The sequence below is a fragment of the Babylonia areolata genome, chromosome 18 (assembly GCF_041734735.1).
Source record: "Babylonia areolata isolate BAREFJ2019XMU chromosome 18, ASM4173473v1, whole genome shotgun sequence".
Classification (NCBI taxonomy): Eukaryota; Metazoa; Mollusca; class Gastropoda; order Neogastropoda; family Buccinidae; genus Babylonia; species Babylonia areolata.
Genome location: NC_134893.1, coordinates 28,173,392 through 28,194,600, shown reverse-complemented (window position 1 = coordinate 28,194,600; position 21,209 = coordinate 28,173,392). Strand labels below are relative to the sequence as shown.

The 21,209-nt window shown below is 41.4% G+C and overlaps 1 protein-coding gene across 1 annotated transcript in view; it reads right to left on the bottom strand.

Moving 5' to 3' along the window:
• LOC143292215 (cilia- and flagella-associated protein 184-like) overlaps positions 1 to 19,647 on the bottom strand; it is a 21,225-nt gene extending 1,578 nt beyond the window's left edge. Inside the window, exons 1-9 of the mRNA XM_076602400.1 lie at positions 19,578 to 19,647; positions 15,082 to 15,201; positions 13,522 to 13,682; positions 11,707 to 12,247; positions 9,092 to 9,165; positions 7,859 to 8,018; positions 4,226 to 4,419; positions 3,613 to 3,732; positions 2,570 to 2,662 (exon numbers count right to left, since the gene is read on the bottom strand). Of these exons, the coding sequence (XP_076458515.1) occupies positions 2,570 to 2,662; positions 3,613 to 3,732; positions 4,226 to 4,419; positions 7,859 to 8,018; positions 9,092 to 9,165; positions 11,707 to 12,247; positions 13,522 to 13,682; positions 15,082 to 15,201; positions 19,578 to 19,647 (1,533 nt within the window). The remainder of the gene's footprint in view (positions 1 to 2,569; positions 2,663 to 3,612; positions 3,733 to 4,225; positions 4,420 to 7,858; positions 8,019 to 9,091; positions 9,166 to 11,706; positions 12,248 to 13,521; positions 13,683 to 15,081; positions 15,202 to 19,577) is intronic.
• Between the last annotated feature and the right edge of the window lie 1,562 nt (positions 19,648 to 21,209).

The following is a 21,209-nucleotide window of genomic DNA, read 5'->3' as shown; positions in this document are numbered from 1 at the left end:
GTTTAATTACCTGCTTGCCAACAGTTCAAATCACTTGAGAAGGAAAACCCATTAGGTGTGTAAAACAGTGGGGGTAGGAGAAGAAGGAAGGGGTAGGTAAGATAACAGGTAGAGGATAAGTGCACAATCTGCTCTCTCCTCGTACCACAGCAGAGTCTTTTAGTAAGATGAATTGAGGTGTTTATTTCTCTAACTTAACACAGCACTTAGCACATCCTAACTTAGCAGCACATCCTAACTTTGCAATTAGCAGTGAGCAGCAGCTAGCATTTAGCAGCATACCTGGAACACATACAAAAACAAAAACCCAGGTCAAAACAATACCAAAACATATGCTAAACATCATTGCCATGAAAGGCTAGAATAACATGCAAACGTCAGACTGATTTAAACACACACACAAAAGTATAACCTTTCACCACATACCCAGATGTATACACTCTCCTCAAAGAAATCCATGTAGAATACCGAAGCTCCATTTACTTTAGCTTATTCTCAACCAGCAGTTAGTGACATAAAATATTGTACCAAATATATGACTAATACAAACTGTGCACCAAACATGTCACTGGCTAAAATACAAACTCTCAGTGTTCATAACCACAGTTAAACATTTAGCAACCTGTGTGCACCAACATAGGACTGACTCTCAGTGGTCTCAAATCTTTTAAACACATTACAATTATGTGTTGTCTCACTGGCATTTAACACATGACTACAGCACATGGGAATCACAACTACCAACTAGTCAAACATGTCTCCCATAACAGTTTGCTGTATCACCCTGGTGTGCACACACACACACACACACACACACACACACACACACACACACACAGAATATCCTCCACACACAGTTAGCCGGTATATTTGTTCGCCTTAAATATAACCGTCACCACCTAACATACAAACAGGTAGGTAATATCTCTAACTCCATGAGCAACTTAACAAAACATTCTGTTCTACATACAGATACTTCACACAATTATCATCTTTATAGCTCCTCATAACACACTGCTTACACTGTTCCCACAGTCAGTCAACAACTGATACACAACCAACATATCACTGAACATCGTCATTTATGCAAGCCAAGATACAACACCAATTAAACCCAAACATGATATCAAAACATCATACCATAATACCTATAGCAAAATAGCATGACAAGGGTTGGGAGCGGGGGGTGGGTGTGGGGGGGGGGATACTCAAGACTCAAACCAGTACTTCTATTCAGCAAAGTATTGGCTACATTTTATACCTTAAACACTTTTTTTTTCACTCAACAAGTCACACACATACTGGCTGTGCTCTGACACAACTCATGGTTTCTGAATCAACACATGTTTGTTACACTGATAATTATGTGCAGTAGTCACATCAGCTCAATGGTTCTATCAGTGTTTATGTGATAAACATCACAGTTCACTTCATGTTCTTGTGACAGAACACAATCCCACTGGGGCAGTGTGTTAGTCACAGAACCCAATACTTGAAATCAAACATTCAAGCAAGTCCGAAAAATAGATCCTAGTTCACTACCTACAACCTCCTGGTCAACAGATGTCTTTCTCAGTGGAGCCTCAGTCTCTCAGTCTGGCTCCCTAGTTTGCTAACAGCAAGGAAAAGGCTGCAGCCATGTAAGCTTGCTGTTTATATTCATGCTTTCCCAACTGGTACAACCCAATGGACCAATGGTCCCAACACTCTAGTCTGTGTCTGCTATTTAGAGACACATCACCTGATTGGTTGTAAACACACCATGTGTATAAAATGTTGCAAACGGACACCTCTGGTTGGTCAGAAGAGGATGACCCATAGCCAGGATGCAACACACACACACTGTCCTAATCCCTACAAACACTTCAGCAGGGGAGGGTGGGGGGAGGGATGAGGAGAGTGGGGGAGGAGGGAGTTGAAATGGTGTCTGAGAGGCTAATTGTTCTGGCTATGTTTGACTGTGAGGTGCCTGCAAGTGGCTTAACAACAGAGCAGGCATGTGGGCTTAGCAGGGGAGGAGAGGGCTGGGACAGAGGGGGCGGGGTTGGAGGGGGGGAGAGGGAAGGGACTTCTGTGACCAACAGTCTCAAGTGGGGGAGGAGTGGGGATGGGGGTGGGGGGAACAGTAGGGGGGAGGTGGTAAACAAGGGGTAGTGTATTGTGGCTTGGGGATGCCACAACACAACCATAACCTGACACTATAACAGGTGTTTGAATATAAAATAGATTTAGTATATATTTACAGGTATAGATTACACACACAGAAAATCACAGGATATGCTTATGATGCAAAAACATTGACTTATAAATTATCATCAGTTGCTTGAGAGAATTTCAGTAGAAAAATGCAGCATTAGCTCATGAATATTCCACAAACAAATGCCATTTAAGTAAGACAACACCACCTGGTAGGTGGAGAAAAATATTCCAGCTCCTTTGATCCGAAAATTTAAAGTTGATTTACTATGGATAAATGAGATAATATAGCCAGTTCATTGTTAATTCACTGTGAACTTCATTCAAAGAGAGAAAAGTCAGGATAGAACCTTGCACAGCTGGAGTTGCTCACCTCATTCCTCTCCTCAATTTTTTCATTCAAGGACTGATTCTCCACCTTGAGCTGCTCAAAGTCAATCAGATGAAGACCCTCTCCCAGTTCATCCTGCACATATGCACACGCACGCACACGCACACACACACACACACACACACATTGTCAAAAACAAAACCTTTTTTGTTTCATTCTGTACATCATTTTTTTTTATGTATGTAGTTACAGAATTTTTAGGACTAAGTTCACAATGACAATCTGTCCACAGTGAACATTAGAAACAGGTTTATTAAGTTTGTAGTGTGATGGAGGTTGTGGGTGTTGTCGTAGTAGTAGTAGCAGCAGGAGCAGCAGCAGCAGCAGTAGTAGTGGCAGTAGTAGCAGCAGTAGTAGAAGTAGTCGTAGCAGTAGTAGTAGCAGTAGCAAAAGTACTATTATTATTATTGATACGTCTGATCTCCTGTCAGTGACCAGGCTGTAAGCACTTTACAAACACAGTCATTTGCACAACAGGTAGCCTTCCTGGATACAGCTGACCGACAGCTGCCTTCAGGTGCTCATCATTCAATTCCCATGTCATTCCGTCAGGCTTCAGTCATGTGCACACACATGCACATTTATAAAGTAGAATGGATTTTACTGCAGAATTTTGCTCTTAACAACCTTCTTGTTGCTGTGAGTCCTTTTACATGTGTTAACTGCATGCTGCACACAGGACCTCAATTTATCATCTCATCTGAATGATCAGCATCTAGACCACCACTCGAGGTCTAAAGGAGAAGGAAGAGAATAGTGGTGAGCATGTGATTCGATCAAGCACCCTCAGTTTCTCTCGCTTCCTAGGTGTCTGACTTGTTACCACTAAGCCACCACTGTAATGGAGAATGTTTCACAAGGAGGTTTGTGACAAAGAGTGACATATTATAATTCTTTTTCATTTGTTTTCAGGGTGGCTGTCCCCATCATCTGCACCTTTTCAGCGGCATTACTCCCACGCCACCACTTATTCCAGGTCCCCTATGCACAACAGCCTCACCCACCATGCTGAAATGTTTTCCAACCTTGGATCTGAGCGTGTTCTCCAGCTTCAGTTTCTTCTGCTGGAGCTTAATGCTCTCCAGGCGCACAGCGGAGACCTCTGCCTCCTTCTTGCTGCCAGCCAGGAAGTACTGCTCAATGTCCTGCCACACAGCAACACCACCACTACCTTCACCTCACAACACTACACTTCACCAGCAATAAGGCTTCCAAATACGGACTCTTGTTCCTTTCTTCAAACTTTTTCTTGCTACATAATATTCAGAAACACTGGTACACACACACACACACACACACACACGTGTGTGTGTGTGTGTGTGTGTGTGCATGTGTGTGTGTGTTTTCTTTTGTTTTTTGTTGTGTTGGGGTTTTTTAGGACACAGATTGATCTGACTTTTTCTCCCAGTTTCCATTACTGTCCATTTCCTGCCAACACACACACACACACACACAGATCACCACCAGCCACCCCACCCCTCACACCACACCACACCACGCCACACAACACACACACACACATATCACCACCAACCACCCCATCCCACCCCTCACACCACACCACACACACATAAACTCACACACACACACACACACACACACACACACACACACACACACACACACACACACACACACCTCTGGTGAGATGGGTCCCCCTGAGCGCCTGTAGGAAGCGGTGGAGCCCACCTGCCTCTTCAGCTCCATCAGGGAGTGATGCTCCAACTCCACCCTCTGCAGGCACTTGTCACACAGGCCCTTCTGCACCTCGTACAGTTGCTGGCGGCCCTCCTTCTCCTTCAACAACAGTTCCTGCAGCCTCTCCACCTCCGCTGTCAGCAGCATGGAATGACTAGGTACTGCACTGATGTAGCTGTTATCAACTGTGAGCAGCATGGAATGACTAGGTACTGCACTGATGTAGCTGTGAGCAGCATGGAATGACTAGGTACTGCACTAATGTAGCTGTTATCATCTGTGAATAGCATGGAATGACAAGGTACTGCACTAATGAAGCTGTTATCAGCTGTGAGCAGCATGGAATGACTAAGTACTAACTAATGTAGCTGTTATCAGCTGTGAGCAGCATGGAATGACTAGGTACTAACTAATGTATCTGTTATCAGCTGTCAGCAGCATGGAATGACTAGGTACTAACTAATGTAGCTGTTATCAGCTGTCAGCAGCAAGGAATGACCCGGTACTAACTAATGTAGCTGTTATCAGCTGTCAGCAGCATGGAATGACTAGGTACTAACTAATGAAACTGTTATCAGCTGTCAGCAGCAAGGAATGACCCGGTACTAACTAATGTAGCTGTTATCAGCTGTCAGCAGCATGGAATGACTAGGTACTAACTAATGTAGCTGTTATCAGCTGTCAGCAGCATGGAATGACCAGGTACTAACTAATGTAGCTGTTATCAGCTGTCAGCAGCAAGGAATGACTAGGTACTAACTAATGTAGCTGTTATCAGCTGTCAGCAGCATGGAATGACCAGGTACTAACTAATGAAGCTGTTATCAGCTGTGAGCAGCATGGAATGACCAGGTACTAACTAATGTAGCTGTTATCAGCTGTCAGCAGCAAGGAATGACTAGCTACTAACTAATGAAACTGTTATCAGCTGTCAGCAGCAAGGAATGACCCGGTACTAACTAATGTAGCTGTTATCAGCTGTCAGCAGCATGGAATGACTAGGTACTAACTAATGTAGCTGTTATCAGCTGTCAGCAGCATGGAATGACCAGGTACTAACTAATGTAGCTGTTATCAGCTGTCAGCAGCATGGAATGACTAGGTACTAACTAATGTAGCTGTTATCAGCTGTCAGCAGCAAGGAATGACCCGGTACTAACTAATGTAGCTGTTATCAGCTGTCAGCAGCATGGAATGACCAAGTACTAACTAATGAAGCTGTTATCAGCTGTCAGCAGCATGGAATGACCAGGTACTAACTAATGTAGCTGTTATCAGCTGTGAGCAGCATGGAATGACCGGGTACTAACTAATGTAGCTGTTATCAGCTGTCAGCAGCAAGGAATGACTAGGTACTAACTAATGAAGCTGTTATCAGCTGTGAGCAGCATGGAATGGCTAGGTACTAACTTATGTGACTACAAACTAATGTAGTTGTTATGCTCGTCTAAAAATATCCTAGAATACTCAGACCTCAACTTTAGAATTCAGAGAACAGAACTAAAATACTAAAATAAACAGAACTGTGTCTGTGTATGTTTTGTGTACATGACAGCACAAAAACATGACAAACCAATGCACATGGTGTCATGGTACGGATAACAGTCACCATGACATGTTGACATTGCTGCTCATGGTCCGGCTGACCACACAGCCATATCAGGACTGCTACACTAAATATAAACAAATCCTACTGCATTTAACACAAAATCTTGTCCCATCTGAAAGAGAAAAAGAACTGCTGAGCAATACAGTATCCTAGCCATTAAGCACCTTAAGGCAAATAATACTAAGGGGGCATCTACTCAATGGTTAAATTCATCATCCCCAGGTTACAAAAAAAATTTTTTTAATTTTTCAAAAATGGTCAAAGGATCACAAACACTTCAAAGAACGAAAAAGGACACAAAGGCAAATATCACAGCAGAAAAAAAAACTCTCAAAAAGATGTCAGAACAAGAACGAATGGAATAAAAAAAAAATTACTAAACTCTCTTGTATTGACTTTATAAAAGTGCAGACATACAGATCAATTATTTTTCTATACTGTGATCAATTGGCTGCAAAGTTTCTTCATGTTATCTAATGACTTCAGGCTCTAAATGAATCTAAATAGATTATATCATTTAAATGTGGTATGCAGTCTGCAACCTTTATTAGCAGATAACCAATACCTGAACCCAGACAACTCTGCAACAGACTTCTACTTTGAGTGAAGTGGTGGCCAAGTTCTTACACATCCACCGAGGAAGGGAGAGAATCTGAGAGCACTGGTTTGAAAACCACTCTCACCAGTATATTCTCCTCCTCCACTAGACCTTGAGTGGTGGTCTGGACGGTAGTGATTTGAATGAGATGATAAACCAAGGTTCTGTGTGTCGCAAGCAATTAGCGCACATAAAAGAACCAACAGCAACAAAGGGATTTTCACTAGCAAAATTTTTATAAAAATCCATTTTGATAAGAAAACAGATCAACTTACAGGCCGAAAAAAGGAAAAAAGGAAAATGAAAAACCATTTGGAAGCAGTGCACTGTAGCAGCATGCTCTCCCTTTAGAGAGCAGCCTCAATTTCACACACAGATATTAGTTGTAGCAAAATACAATACAATAAAATACAATACAAATCAATGCAATGCAATACAATACAATACAATATGCAATGCAATGCAATGCAATGCAATACTTCCCACTTCATTCCAAACGATCAGTACCCAGACCCCTCCTGTATAATGCAATAGGGGAAAAGAAGAATCAGGTACCCAAATAGATAAACCTGACAACCAAACTCAAAACCTGTCACTAGTAATAGGCAGTGACGGGTGCAATAGCTGAGTGGTTAAAGCGTTGGACTTTCAATCGGAGAATCCCAGGTTCAAATCTTGGTAACGGCGCCTAGTGAATAAAGGGTGGAGATTTTTCCGATCTCCCAGGTCAACATATGTGCAGACCTGCTTGTGCCTGAACCCCCTTCGTATGTATACGCAAGCAGAAGATCAAATACGCATCCAGTGGGTTATGGAAACAAGAACAAGCCCAGCATGCACACCCCTGAAAACAGAGTATGGCTGCATACATGGCCGGGTACAAACGGTCATACATAAAACCCCACCCGTGTACATATGAGTGAACAAAGAAGAAGAAGAAGTAATAGGCAGTTTGGGATAAGCTACTGCCCTCCAGTCATTTCTCCCTGTTTACTTCAGTTGATTGATTGACTGATTGATTGATATGGATACTTATATGGCACCTATCCTCAGTCGGAGACCAAGCTCTAAGTGCTTTACAAACATGGGGTCATTTGCACAACAGGCTGCCTACCTGGGTAGAGCTGACTGACGGCTGCCAGTGGGCACTCATCATTCGTTTCCTCTGTTATTCAATCAGATTTCATGCATGCACACATACACACTCAGACAGATATGTAACTTAATCAATGTGATTTTTTTTTTCCTTAGAAGCACTGCTTAAGAAAATGAATTTTTCACTTATCATTAGCAATAAATACTTAGAATAACACAACACTGATTTTCAACAAAAACAACAACAAAATATCAGAAATCAAGACTCTACCCATGAATCCAATATAACGCTGATCCTGGTCGAACATGGTTTTACCATATTCAACCCTTTCCCTTGGATCCATCTCCTTCTTGCTACGGAAGAACAGATTAAGTTTTTGCTGCAATTCAAGGTTCTTGCAGAGCGTCAACTCCCTGTCTGCAACAGCTGCCTGGAAAAAACAACAACAAAATATCATGTGGTTACATAGATGAAGACAAGAATGTGAAGTGGTATGAAAGCAGACAAGGTAAGGCAAAGAACCCAGGACAGATAAAGCATTATCGTCCAGAGCATCAACAGATGTCATAGGAAACACCACTTCAACATGGACCATCAAACAAATCAAGCTGCTTTAAACCCGTTGTTTTGTTGTTGTTTTTTTGTTGTTTTTCTGCAACAATTTGCAGTTTGACATCCAGAACAGCCATCAATCCTTATGTTTTCCTATATTAGATACATCTATTCCGGAACAGTACGCATGTTGTAAAGTTTTCAGTGATGGTCATTTTAGATCTACAATGATTGCAAAACAATTTGTTCAGAGCTGTGTGGGCAGTTATCAACATTTCCTGTCATGATAATCATGTCAGATTCATTCACTTTGAATGACCCAGTCATAATTTTCATTTCAGAATCATACAGATTGCTGAATGCACCGGTTTTTAATCATTCTACTATAATTTATTGTTGTCTTCTGGAAGAGGGTTTTTTTTGTCAAATTCATGAGTCATTTCAGATGAGGCACAAATGCCCATACATTTTTAAGAGAACAATGCCTTTACAGGTAAACTAATGAAAAATCTGACTTTGAGAGGTAGATATGATTTTTCAAGCTTGACCTGTTTGCTACTTCATTTTTCAGCAGTTACAGATCAAAGGTGGTCAGGACATGACAACCAGCGAATGGAAATATTCTGGCTGTCATGTCTTGTTTATTCATTCACATGTGTATGTGTGTGTGTGTGTGTGTGTGTGTGTGTGTGTGTGTGTGTGTGTGTGTGTGTGTGTGTGTGTGTGTGTGTGTGTGTGTCTGTCTGTCTGTCTGTCTGTTTGTGTCTGTGTGTTTGTGTGCGTCTGTGTCTGTGTGTCTGTGTGTACACACACCCCCAACAGATTTCATCATCTTTCTGCAAAAAATGACGAATACCAACTAAATGTTACAATAAAAATTTTTAAAAAATTGAATAAATAAGAAAACAACTGAACATTCAAGACATGAAAACAATATTCACTTAGACTTACAAAATATCTGTCCAGCAGAGCCTGTCTATCATATTTTCCTGTCACCTCCTCTGTTCCTTCAAGTGATATGGAACCTGTCAACAGATACAATCACACTATCATATCCCTGTATTCTCATTGTGTTGTGTTGTGCCATACTGTGCCATGCTGTGCCATGCTGTATTGTATTGTATTGTATTGTATTGTATTGTATTGCATTGCATTGCATTGTGTCACAACATATTTCTCTGCTTGAAATTCAGCCTGCTTTCCCCAGGGAGAGCATGTCGCTGCAATGCAGCACCATCCATTTCTTTCTTGAATCTGCCTCAAGCTGATTTCTATTCCTATCAATGTGAATTTTTCTAAACAATTTGTTGCCGAGGGTTCTTTTACATGCGCAAAGTGCATGCTACACACAGGACCTCAGTTTATCAAATCATGCAAATGACTAGTGTCCAGACCACCACTCAATGTCAAGCGGTGGGGGAAAAAAATTCTGTCAAGTGTGGGATTCAAACCTGTGCAACCAGATTCTCTTACATCATGGGTGGGCGAGTTACCACTACACCATCACTTCATTTGGAATGACAACATGTGGACAGTGTGATCAGAACATGCAGGACAAGTTTCATAGCTCTTTATGTGTTCTGTGATCTTTTCAAAGTCATTCAACAATGAGTACAATATGGTAAATACTGCTTTGCAAGCAATGTAAGAATAAGTTAAAGAATATATCTAATTGCTCACAACAAAAACCCCTAAAAAGGCCTAGCAGACAAGTATATATTACCAGTTTAACATCTCATTTGACAGAATGAGAATTTAATGAAACTCTATACACATAAATGTAGTCCAAAAGAATCTTTGAAACTGAACATTTTAAATGTCTCTAATTAAAGGTGTAGGATGCAAGAAGGATAATCTATTCACCCATAGTAATTTCTGGCAAAGTTTTAATTAAACCAACTTTGTGGGTGTGATTTTGATTAAAGTCTGAATGATATCAAATTCTGCTGAAATCAATTATTCTGACCTTGACCAAAGTTTGAGATTAAAAAACAACTTTTTTTCTCGGCTACTGTGATTACCCTCTGATTTCTGATACCAACAGAGTGACTGCCATATCAAAATTAATATGATATAGGTTTACTTATCCCTCTTGGGCTGCTTTGTGAAGTCATATCATTGGATTGCAATTTTCCCCACTATGACTGAGAACACCACTGAACTGTGACTGATGTCTCTGATCACTGGCTACACAGAGTGAAAGTTCACTGGCAATGCCCAGATATCTGAGGAGTCCACAGGGAGTGAAACTGAAGTCATAGCGAGCATACAGCTGGCTCACTCCCTCAGAGACAATTCAAATGGCCCCAGTTGCAGACTCTGAAGGGGTTCTACATTTCTTGTCTTTTTTTTTTCAATCTTTGAAAAGTTATCTTGAAATAAGGAAATGTTTGTTTTGTCGTTACCTGTACTTGTTTTCCTCCACTATCATGTTGTACAAAAAAAAATATATATATATATATATATCAATACAACAAGTTTTAATGAACCAGGCAAAATATATCATGATCATAGTGGAGGAAAATAAGTGCAGCTATAAAAACCTTTCTGTCATAAAAAAATAAATAAATAAATAAAAAATAAAAATAAAAACACCTTTAAAAAGGCACATTAACAAAAATAAGAATAAAGATGAAACCGAGTAAGGATGGAGGTATCAGATTGAAAAGATAGTTTGAACCCACCAAAGACAACAAAATGAGGGCCATTCTGATTCTCTTATGCACAAAGCCATTTGGTATGTCTGATGATACACTTTCCTCCCCTATGGGATCATGGGTTATCCTGGCAATGCGGGAGAAATATCCACTCTAAGTGATCCTGATATATTACTGGTATTTGCAATTGTGTGGCGTTTTCAATTCAGCCGGATAAAAATCACAATCCAGTGACTTTCCAAAGCTGTCACAGAGAGTGAAACCAAAAACGGGAAGAAAAAACACAGCAAAGAAATATATTGTTAAAACAAATGAAAGAGTAACTAATCTACCTTTGTACCTTATGTCTGGTGATCCAAGAGGATGCAAGGAAGGTCAAAATGTGCATGAAGAACAAGTAGTCAGCTCAGCTGTGTCATAAACAAAGCACTGTCAAGCAAACAAGAACTGATGCAGGGAATGATTTGTGTATGGTAACCTTTTGGTGTGTGTGTGTGTGTGTGTGCGTCTGTGTCTGTGTGTCCGTCTGTCTGTGTGTCTGTTTCTGTCTGTTTCTGTGTATGTCTGTGTCTGTGTGTCTGGATGTCTGGGTCTCTGTGTGTGGGTCTCTGTGTCTGGGTCGATCTGTTGAACAGACTAACACATGCAAAAGAAGTGAAAATGGAATGGGGCATGAGGAACAGAAACACAGAACTGAAAGCACATGCAAAGGGAAACAATCATTCATCCCTGTTTTTAGGATCAAGCATGAGGAGAGGCACACTGTTGACAAACAACACTGACACTGGACAACCCAACAACAAACGCTTTTAAAACCTGTTTCAGATCCACACAGCAACTGCCACCACAAGAACCTGCTAACTGTGAAAAATGAAGTGGAACCAACACCCAGCACTGGTCACAACTAACCTGTCTTCATGGACACGGACTTTATGGACACAGCTCTGCTCTTTCCTGAGAAGGCAGCAGAGGCAGAGTCTTTCACCATCTCCTCTGTGCCCGCCTCCTCAGTCTCCAGTTTCTCAGATTCTCCCTCCTCAGTCCCCAGTTTCTCAGATTCTCCCTCCTCGGTCCCCACTTTCTCAGATTCTCCCTCCTCGGTCCCCACTTTCTCAGATTCTCCCTCCACTGTCCCTATTTTCTCAGATTCTCCCTCCTCGGTCCCCTGTTTCTCAGATTCTCCCTCCTCGGTCCCCACTTTCTCAGATTCTTCCTCCACTGTCCCCACTTTCTCAGATTCTCCCTCCACTGTCCCCAGTTTCTCAGATTCTCCCTCCACTGTCCCCAGTTTCTCAGATTCTCCATCCTCTGTCCCCGATTTCTTGGGGCCTGCCTCCTCAGCGTGTGATTCCTCTGTGCATGGCTCCTCTGTGCCCTTCACTTGGCTTGCCCTCTTTGTGCTGGCACCTTCCGCTGTGGGAGTGTCGCCGTCAGCAGTCACTCTCTCAGGCTTTGCACCGTCACCAGGAGGAAAACATTCAGTTCAGTCAGAAAGAAGGAAGAGTTCATGGGTTGAGTTCAAAACAGTACAACAGTGTTGAATAAATTAATACAGATATATATATATATATATATATATATAAAAGAGAGAGACAGAGACAGAGACAGAGAGAGAGAGAAACAGATAATGCAAGGTAAAAGCCTGGAACTACTGGCATTATATAGCTAGCTAGCTAGCTAGACAGATCTAGATGAGTGTGTGGGTGTGGGTGTGGGTGTGTGGGTGCGTGTTAAAAGACTTACTGATACATGCTGTACTCACTTTTGATAATAACACAAGCAGGATTTCAGTAATTGTACCTACTATCAAGTATCAATAAAACTGCAAAGGCTTTCATTCACTTTCCTTTTTTTTTCTTTAATATTCAGATTGAAACCATAACAGAACAGTGAATTATAGAATTATGTCAGTTACTAAACATCAATGTCAATGAGAATCTAAATTTTTTTTCTCCCTTCTTATTAGCTGCACATGACACTGATTTGATTGCCACAGTGTTAATCCAGAAAGTATGATGGTATGACTGTGATTTTTTCCTACTATTTTTAAGCAAAATTTGGTATTGACAGACAAAGTATTTCCAGAGAAAATGGCAATGCTAAAGTTTACCATGGACCCACAGACACACAGACACAGACATGCACACACACACACACACACACACACACACACACACAACTGAACACCGGGTTATAACATAGACTCACTTTGTTTACACAAGTAAGTAAAAAATCAGACAGAATGGGGAGACCAAATAACTGTTGAAGATCTGTCTGTTAACCTGAACATGCAACGTGAACAGACTATTAGAGTAGCCTCTCTGCAGTACTCCCAACACCCAATGCTGCTGACTTTCACCCCATTGTCCTACTGTTTGGTCAAACCTCACTTTACATTGCTGAGTGTGTACGAGTGACTTTTTTTTCTTTTTCCTTTTTTCAGGTGATGTAGGGGGATTCTGTTCTGTTCTTTTTACATTTTATAGATTACATGTGTGTGTGTGTGTGTGTGTGTGTGTGTGTGTGTAGTGTGTGTATAGCTTGTTTTAGTCCATCAACAGTTATTGTGGATGTTTATTTGACTCATTTTAATCCCTTTTCATGGTGTACCTGATCAGATTATGTTTGTCTTTGTAATGAACCTGTAAACACACAAACAAATCAATTTCCAATCATATTAACAAAGTATTTTTGATTTGTCTTGAACTCTGCTAGCAGTATTACCTCCACTTCCTCTCCTTCCGCAGCCACCGTTTCTTCGTGCTCCCCAGCTGTCCCCCCACCCTCTGCTGGTTCCGTCCCCTCCTTCCCCCCTTCCGCTGTGGGCTGTGCCTCCTCCCCCTCCTCCCCTTTCTGTCCGCCTGCTTCTTCCTTCCCAGCTCCTTCTGTTCAAAGCACGGCAAACAGGGGGTTAGACTTTGCTTGAGGGGGCTATTCAGTTTTGTAGCTGATTGGTTAACATCTGTAACAACAGCGACAGGCAGTTAATATTAGAGTTCTGCCCCCGCCACCAGCTTTCCTCTGCTGAGCCAGTAGTAAGGTAACTGGACTGTACGCTATAATGCAGCAAACAACAGAAACCCCACCAAGCAAAATGAGACAGAGAGAGACAGAAGGGTAGGATGAGGGGGGAAAGGTGGAGATAGAATGGATCAGAAAGAGAAAATGGAGATGCGAAAGGCATGCCTTTGAGTATGTGTGTGTGTGCTCTTTACTTGTAGCTCACACCCATGCACTTGGGACACAGACAGAGACAAATTAGAGAGAGGAATCAACTTGGGCAATATTGACAGAAATGAGAAGAGAGTCTGGTAGACATTCAGGAATTTCCCTTCTATACAGAAAACAAAACAGAACACACACACACACACACACACACACACACACAACAACAACAACAACAACAACTAACACACACACACACACACACACACACACACACACACACACACACACACACAAATGCATGTGTGCACACACACACACACATGCACACAAATGGTAAATTCAATTGTACTTTTAAGCATGAAGATATTAAGCATGTCTCTCAGAATTGTTTTCCACATTAATCGGCAGTACCATATTTTGACCCCTAGTCTATCTGACATACAGAAAGTTTCTTGACTTTTGTCAACATGATTTTGTTTAATGGAAAATCTGTAACCACAAGTTATCAGCTTCATCAGAGTTCCCCACAAATACATCCATTCTGTATATAATTATCAGAATTTCATGCTTATTCATAATATGCAGATAGAATACTTTGAGTCATATAATACACAACTGATCATTATATGATGAGTAATCTGAGAAAAACACTTTCCAAGGCAACACCACTCTCTCTCTCTCTCTCCCCCACCCCCCTCACACACACACACACACACATAGATATATATATATACATACATATACCTATATATCTGGATACATCCATATATACATACATATCAATGTATGTAAGCAAAATTTTCATACAAACAAACCATGCATTAAATAATTCTAAGAACTTAAAATGATCTATAGATTAACCAACCAACCAGCAATCTGTAATGAGATTCATAAAATCAAGAAACAAAACAAATGAAAACATAATTATGACGACTCCAAACTTCTAAATAACAGATCATGTGCAGAACTGCAAAGAAAACCAAAAAGAGAAAATGCATGTAAAACTGCAAGGAAGTCAGCATCAACAGTAACTGGCATCCACTGACAGGCATCATGCAGCATCAACGGCCAGAATCTCAACCGGTGCTTGGTTTAACTGCCACTTTAGGAGCTAACCAGGCAACAGCTTTTCTCCAGCTGTTGTGTCACCCTCTTCTTCACTATGGTGTTGCTCTGACTGCACCACTTCAGATGTGTTGGGTTCTGCATTTTCTGCGGATGCTGTGTCCACTGCTTCTGTAGGTGGCAAATCATGAGCAGCATTTTGTGTGGGTGCGACCTGAAAACACACAGGATGGAAATCCTGATCGGTGGTCTCACTGTGCCAGGCAGCTCATAAACTGTTTTCTCTCTCTGTCTCTCTCTTCCCTTTCACATTACAATATCAGAATCAGATTAACTTTTCATATAATAAAATTGTGCATAAGTGTTATAGTGTCAGGTTATGGTTGGGTTGTGGCATCCCCAAGCTACAATACACTACCCCTTGTTTACCACCTCCCCCCTACTCTCCCCCTAACCCCATCCCCACTCCTCCCCCACTTGAGACTGTTGGTCACAGGAAGTCCCTTCCCCCCCCCCCCCCACCCCCCCTCCCTCTCTCCCAGCTCTCTCCTCCCCTGCTAAGCCCACATGCCTGCTCTGTTGTTAAGCCACTTGCAGGCACCTCACAGTTAAACATAGCCAGAACAATTAGCCTCTCAGACACCACTTCAGCTCCCTCCTCCCACACTCTCCTCATCCCTCCCCTGCTGAAGTGTTTGTAGGGATTAGGACAGTGTGTGTGTGTTGCATCCTGGCTATGGGTCATCCTCTTCTGACCAACCAGATGTGTCCATTTGCAACATTTTATACACATGGTGTGTTTACAACCAATCAGGGTATGTGTCTCTAAATAGCAGACACAGACTAGAGTGTTGGGACCATTGGTCCATTGGGTTGTACCAGTTGGGAAAGCATGAATATAAACAGCAAGCTTACATGGCTGCAGCCTTTTCCTTGCTGTTAGCAAACTAGGGAGCCAGACTGAGAGACTGAGGTTCCACTGAGAAAGACATCTGTTGACCAGGAGGGCTTAAGTAGTGAACTAGGATCTATTTTTCAGACTTGCTTGAATGTTTGGTTCCAAGTATTGGATTCTGTTACTAACACACTGCCCCAGTGGGATTGTGTTCTGTCACAAGAACACGAAGTGAACTGTGGTGTTTATCACATAAACACTGAGAGACCCATTGAGCTGATGTGGTATTGCACATGATTATAAGCGTAAAAAACATGTGTTTGATTCAGAAACCATGAGTTGTGTCAGAGTACAGCCAGTATGTGTGTGACTTGTTGAGTGAAAGAAAAATGGTTAAGGTATAAAATGTAGCCAATACTTTGCTAAATGGAAGTACTGGTGTGAGTCTTTGAGTATCCCCCCACCCCACCCCACCCCCTCCCTTGTCCTGCTATCTTGCTATAGGTATTATGTATGATGTTTTGTTATCATGTTTGGGTTTAATTGGTGTTGTGTCTTGGCTCGCATAAATGACATATGTTCAGTGACACGTCGGTTGTGAATGAGTTGTTGAACTACTGTGGGAATATTGTAAGCATTGTGTTATGAGAAGCTATAAAGATGATAATTGTGTGTAGTATCTGTGTGTAGAACAGCATGTTTTGTTAAGCTACTCATAGAGTTAGAGATATTATCTGTATATTTGTATGTTGGGTGGTGAAGGTTAAATTTAAGGCAAACAAGTATATTGACTGTTTGTGGAGGATATTCCGTGTGTGTGTGTGTGTGCATTGGAGTGATACAGCAAACTGTTATGGGAGACGTGTTTGACTAGTTGGTAGTTGTGACTCCCATGTGCTGTAGTCATGTGTTAAATGCCAGTGGGACAACACAATTGTAATGCATTTAAAAGATTTGAGACCAGTGAGGGTCGGTTCTATGCTGGTGCACACAGGTTGCTAAATATTCACCAGAGACAATTTACTTGGTACTGAGATTACCAGTGAGATACTTTGTTGAGACAAAGGGAAGATATGTTCAGTACTTTGTGAACAGTTATTATTGTACAGTGGTTTAACTGTGGTTATGAACACTGAGAGTTTGTATTTTAGTCAGTGACATGTTTGGTGAACAGTTTGTATTAGTCATATATTTGGTACAATATTTTATGTCACGAATTGTTGGTTGAGGATAAGCTGAAGTAAATGGAGTTTCTGTATTCTACATGGATTTCTTTGAGGAGAGTGTATACATTTGCGTACGTGGTGAATCAGTCTGACGACATATTGATGTTTGCATGTTATTCTAGCCTTTCATGGCAATCATGTTTAGCATATGTTTTGGTATTGTTTTGACATGGGTTTTGGTTTTTGTATGTGTTCCAGGTGTGCTGCTAGCTGCTGCTAAATGCTAGCTGCTATCTGCAAAGTTAGGATGTGCTGCTAAGTTAGGATGTGCTGATAAGTGCTGTTAAGTTAGAGAAATAAACACCTCAATTCATCTTACTAAAAGACCCTGCTGTGGTACAAGGAGAGAGTGGATTGTGCACCTATCCTCTGTCTGTTATCCTACCCCTTCCTTCTACCCCTATCCCCACTTTTTTACATAAATATCAGTGAAAACACATTCACCAATAGTGTAAAATTAACCAACAAGATATCTCTGCCAACTGACATAACTCCTCAGCACAAGAAATAGAGCAGGCATAATCAAAACATTTTATTTCTATTCACTGATTTACTTATTCTGGTCTGATCACTGAGAGTGAGACATGATATTATCCAAAATGTTTAAAGGGATGTAAGTAATCCACAACAGCACAAGGCTTATGTGCAAACAAGCATAGTAGTACTACTACTGCTACTGCCACTACAGTATCAGAAAGATACATGACAAATGAGATGATAGCCAACTCAACCTTAAGAGATAGTATTCTCAGTATTGACATCTCTCTCTCTCTCTCTCTCTCTCTCTCTCTCTCTCTATATATATATATATATATATATATATATATATATCTAGTATTGACATCTATCTCTCTCTCTCTCTCTCTCTCTCTCTCTCTATATATATATATATATATATATATATATATATATATATATATATAGTCAGATAGATAGATATATAGACATATTGATTGACTGACAGATAGATGTTTAAAGAAAGAAAGAAAGAAATATACATTTCCTGACAACATGCTGATGTGGTTGAACCAAAGGCCAAAATATGCATATGCATTGCACGTAAAGTGTCTTTTGGTGAACTCAGTTTTTTTGTGTGTTTTTTATGTTGTTTTTTCTTCTCTGGGATACATTTAGCACACTGTATTTAAGTGATATGACGGATTGTATGAGTGTGTCTAAAAAATGTGTGTTATTAAGGAATGTATTTCTTTTTAATCTAAGCATTATCCACTTGACATTTTAATTGTTTGGTGGATCATGCTTTTTTATTCATTCTGTGAACGCACTGGATTGAGCTGTTGTAATGTTTTACGTTATGTTTATATCTGGTTCAATGATGTAAGGCGCTTTGAGCAGCATTAGTACTGGATATCGCGCCATAGAAAAGTTATGAATTATTATTAATTATTATTATTATTTTGTAAGTGGTGACGATTTAAAAGTCTCCGAGAAAGCAATTGAAAAGGACATGCAAAAAGAGAATGATAAATGTTACCAACGAATAACACAATGTGGGTCAGTTTAAGCACAAGGTTAAGCACATTGTGAAGCAAAGTGTGATCCTGGAAAAAGAAAGGCAATTCTTTAAACACAAATTATTTCTTCGTAAGTCCATGCAGGCTGACAACGCAGAGAGAGAGACAGACAGATAGACGAGAGTTCATATAACCCGCCTCTTCAGCCATGTTTGTTGTCAAGATAAACTTAACTGCCGGGCTAAGCTTTATGATATCTTTCTTCTTCTTCTTCTTTTTTTTTTTTTTTTATTTTTCTTTTTTTTTAATGGGAATTTTTATGCTTATCATTTAAGATTTGCTTATAAAGAATGTGAACACTGACTGGAAGTGGGGAACAAAGACACAAGATCATCCGGATATGAGTACACTTGATTGATCTGCCAGTCATCAGTGGCCGACATGCCCACTGAGTTACCCTGTTCTGTAAAGCTCATGAATCGCGAAGCAACTTCTGTGGTGCGCCAGGTTCATGTGGATCGATCTTGACATGTCATTCAAAAATGAATTAACTTCCTACAACAAGACTAACAGTTTATGATGTCATCATGATGTCATCGTGCTAATATGCTAATGGGTTCGCTAAAACGGTGCGTTTATAATACTTTGGAGTCAACGTTTTCTTTTCAACAAATTTCATCTGGGTTTACCCACACTTTTTGCTTATCGAAACTTCACACACACACACACACACACACACACACACACACACACACACACACACACACACACACACACACACACTGGCACACACACCGGCACTCAGTGGCACACACACACACACACACACACACACACACACACACACACACACACACACACACACACACACACACACACACCAGTCAATGATCATCATGATCATGGATGATGGTTGTCTATCAGAGACAACAAAGGCTTCAAGTTACTCACCATGAAACCTGGGCTTCCTCAGACGGAACCTGAAGGTCAGCTCCATCAACATCAACTGAAGGAAGAGCATATAAGCCTTTGTGCGCCCCTTGCTGGAGTATGGCTCATCCGTCTGGGACCCCTTCACCACTGAAGAAGGACACAGACAGACTGGAAGCCGTACAGCGTTACTCGAGCAGCTCGCTCTGGAGAAGCGAAGCAAGACCTGTAGGCTCTCGATGCTGTATAAAATTTACACCAGCCAAGCCCGCCGTCCAAACCTCAAAAGGAAACTCAGCCTACTGCCGTCTCGCCAACGCCGAGGACACAACCAACAGTTTTCCATCATCACCAGAACACAGTACAGAGGCTCTTTATTTTTGCCAAGGACCATCAGAGACTGGAACTGCCTGCCCCAAGAAGCTGTGGAGGCCAGAACACTTGACACTGTGTCAAGGGTCTCCAAGCAGTACTAAAACACCACTCCCAGTACCCTCACCCCTCACGCCACCGTCCCCGCCGCACCTCCACCCCAATCCCCTATCCCACTACCTCAGTTCTGTCCCTCCCCGCTTCCCAGTTCCCCTGAACAGCAGTGGAATAATACCACCTCAAGTTCACCTCTTACTTCTTCTTCACATCATCAATGAACAACAAATGCACAATATTAGCAGCAGTGCTAACTGTGGCGTTTTGAAAAAGCTGGCGTAAAACAAAAACTGTAGGCCCATCTCCCTAAGAAGTGTTTTCTGCAAACGTTTGTTCCAAATTATCGCGCAGAGCATCATATATCATCAGATACATAGCGGAAGACGGATTTTAGAGGCGGCGCCGCTCTTGGGAGTCCCAAATCAGAAGTTGATTAAGGCAGTTCAGAGAAGACGCCTGCATGGATGATCTGTTCATAATGAAATTCTCAGCACAAGGGCCTGTATTTAGACCATCTCTTTTTTCCTCAATATCAACGATTTGCCCAACAGACTGAATTTATAAGCATATTACCTTGCAGGCACCATCTGTCATTAAGACATCCAGGACCACTCAGACCAGTCTTCTACACAATGAACTCTACAGGCTGGTATCGTGGGAAAACAAAGTATGGCCTTCTGTACCCCCACCCCACCCCATCCCCCAACACACCACATGCCCTCTCCCCCGGCTTGCCTCCCAATGTGTTCTGGTCTTCTTATGACCAAACCACTGGGGCTAAAACTCTTCATGGACAGCAAACTCACAGTAAGTTCTAAGCCATGCAAGTATCTGTCCATATGGCAATAGCTTGTCTACCCCTTCCTGGATTACGCCAATTAAGTCTTAACAAGAGCAGCCTCAAACTCAATGAGTAGGTCTAGAGATGAATGAGTTGCAAAATGGACGGCCTACCCCCATTAAGAAAATGTCTCAGCTCATTTTGTTTAAGACGTACTCGAGTCAAGTTTCGCCACGGTAGTTCAGTTTGTTCTTGTTTGCTTTAAACCACTGGGTGTTCATCTGCTCGTCCTTCAGGCAAATGGCTTAGATGCTCCACAATCTATTCTGTCAGCCTACCGGGGCACTGATAAAGGTCAGTCACTAGAATCAGATGGGGTCACTAGTGTATAGCTTACCAACGGCGGTAGAATTGAGTATAATGACTTGGTCTATATATTGGCT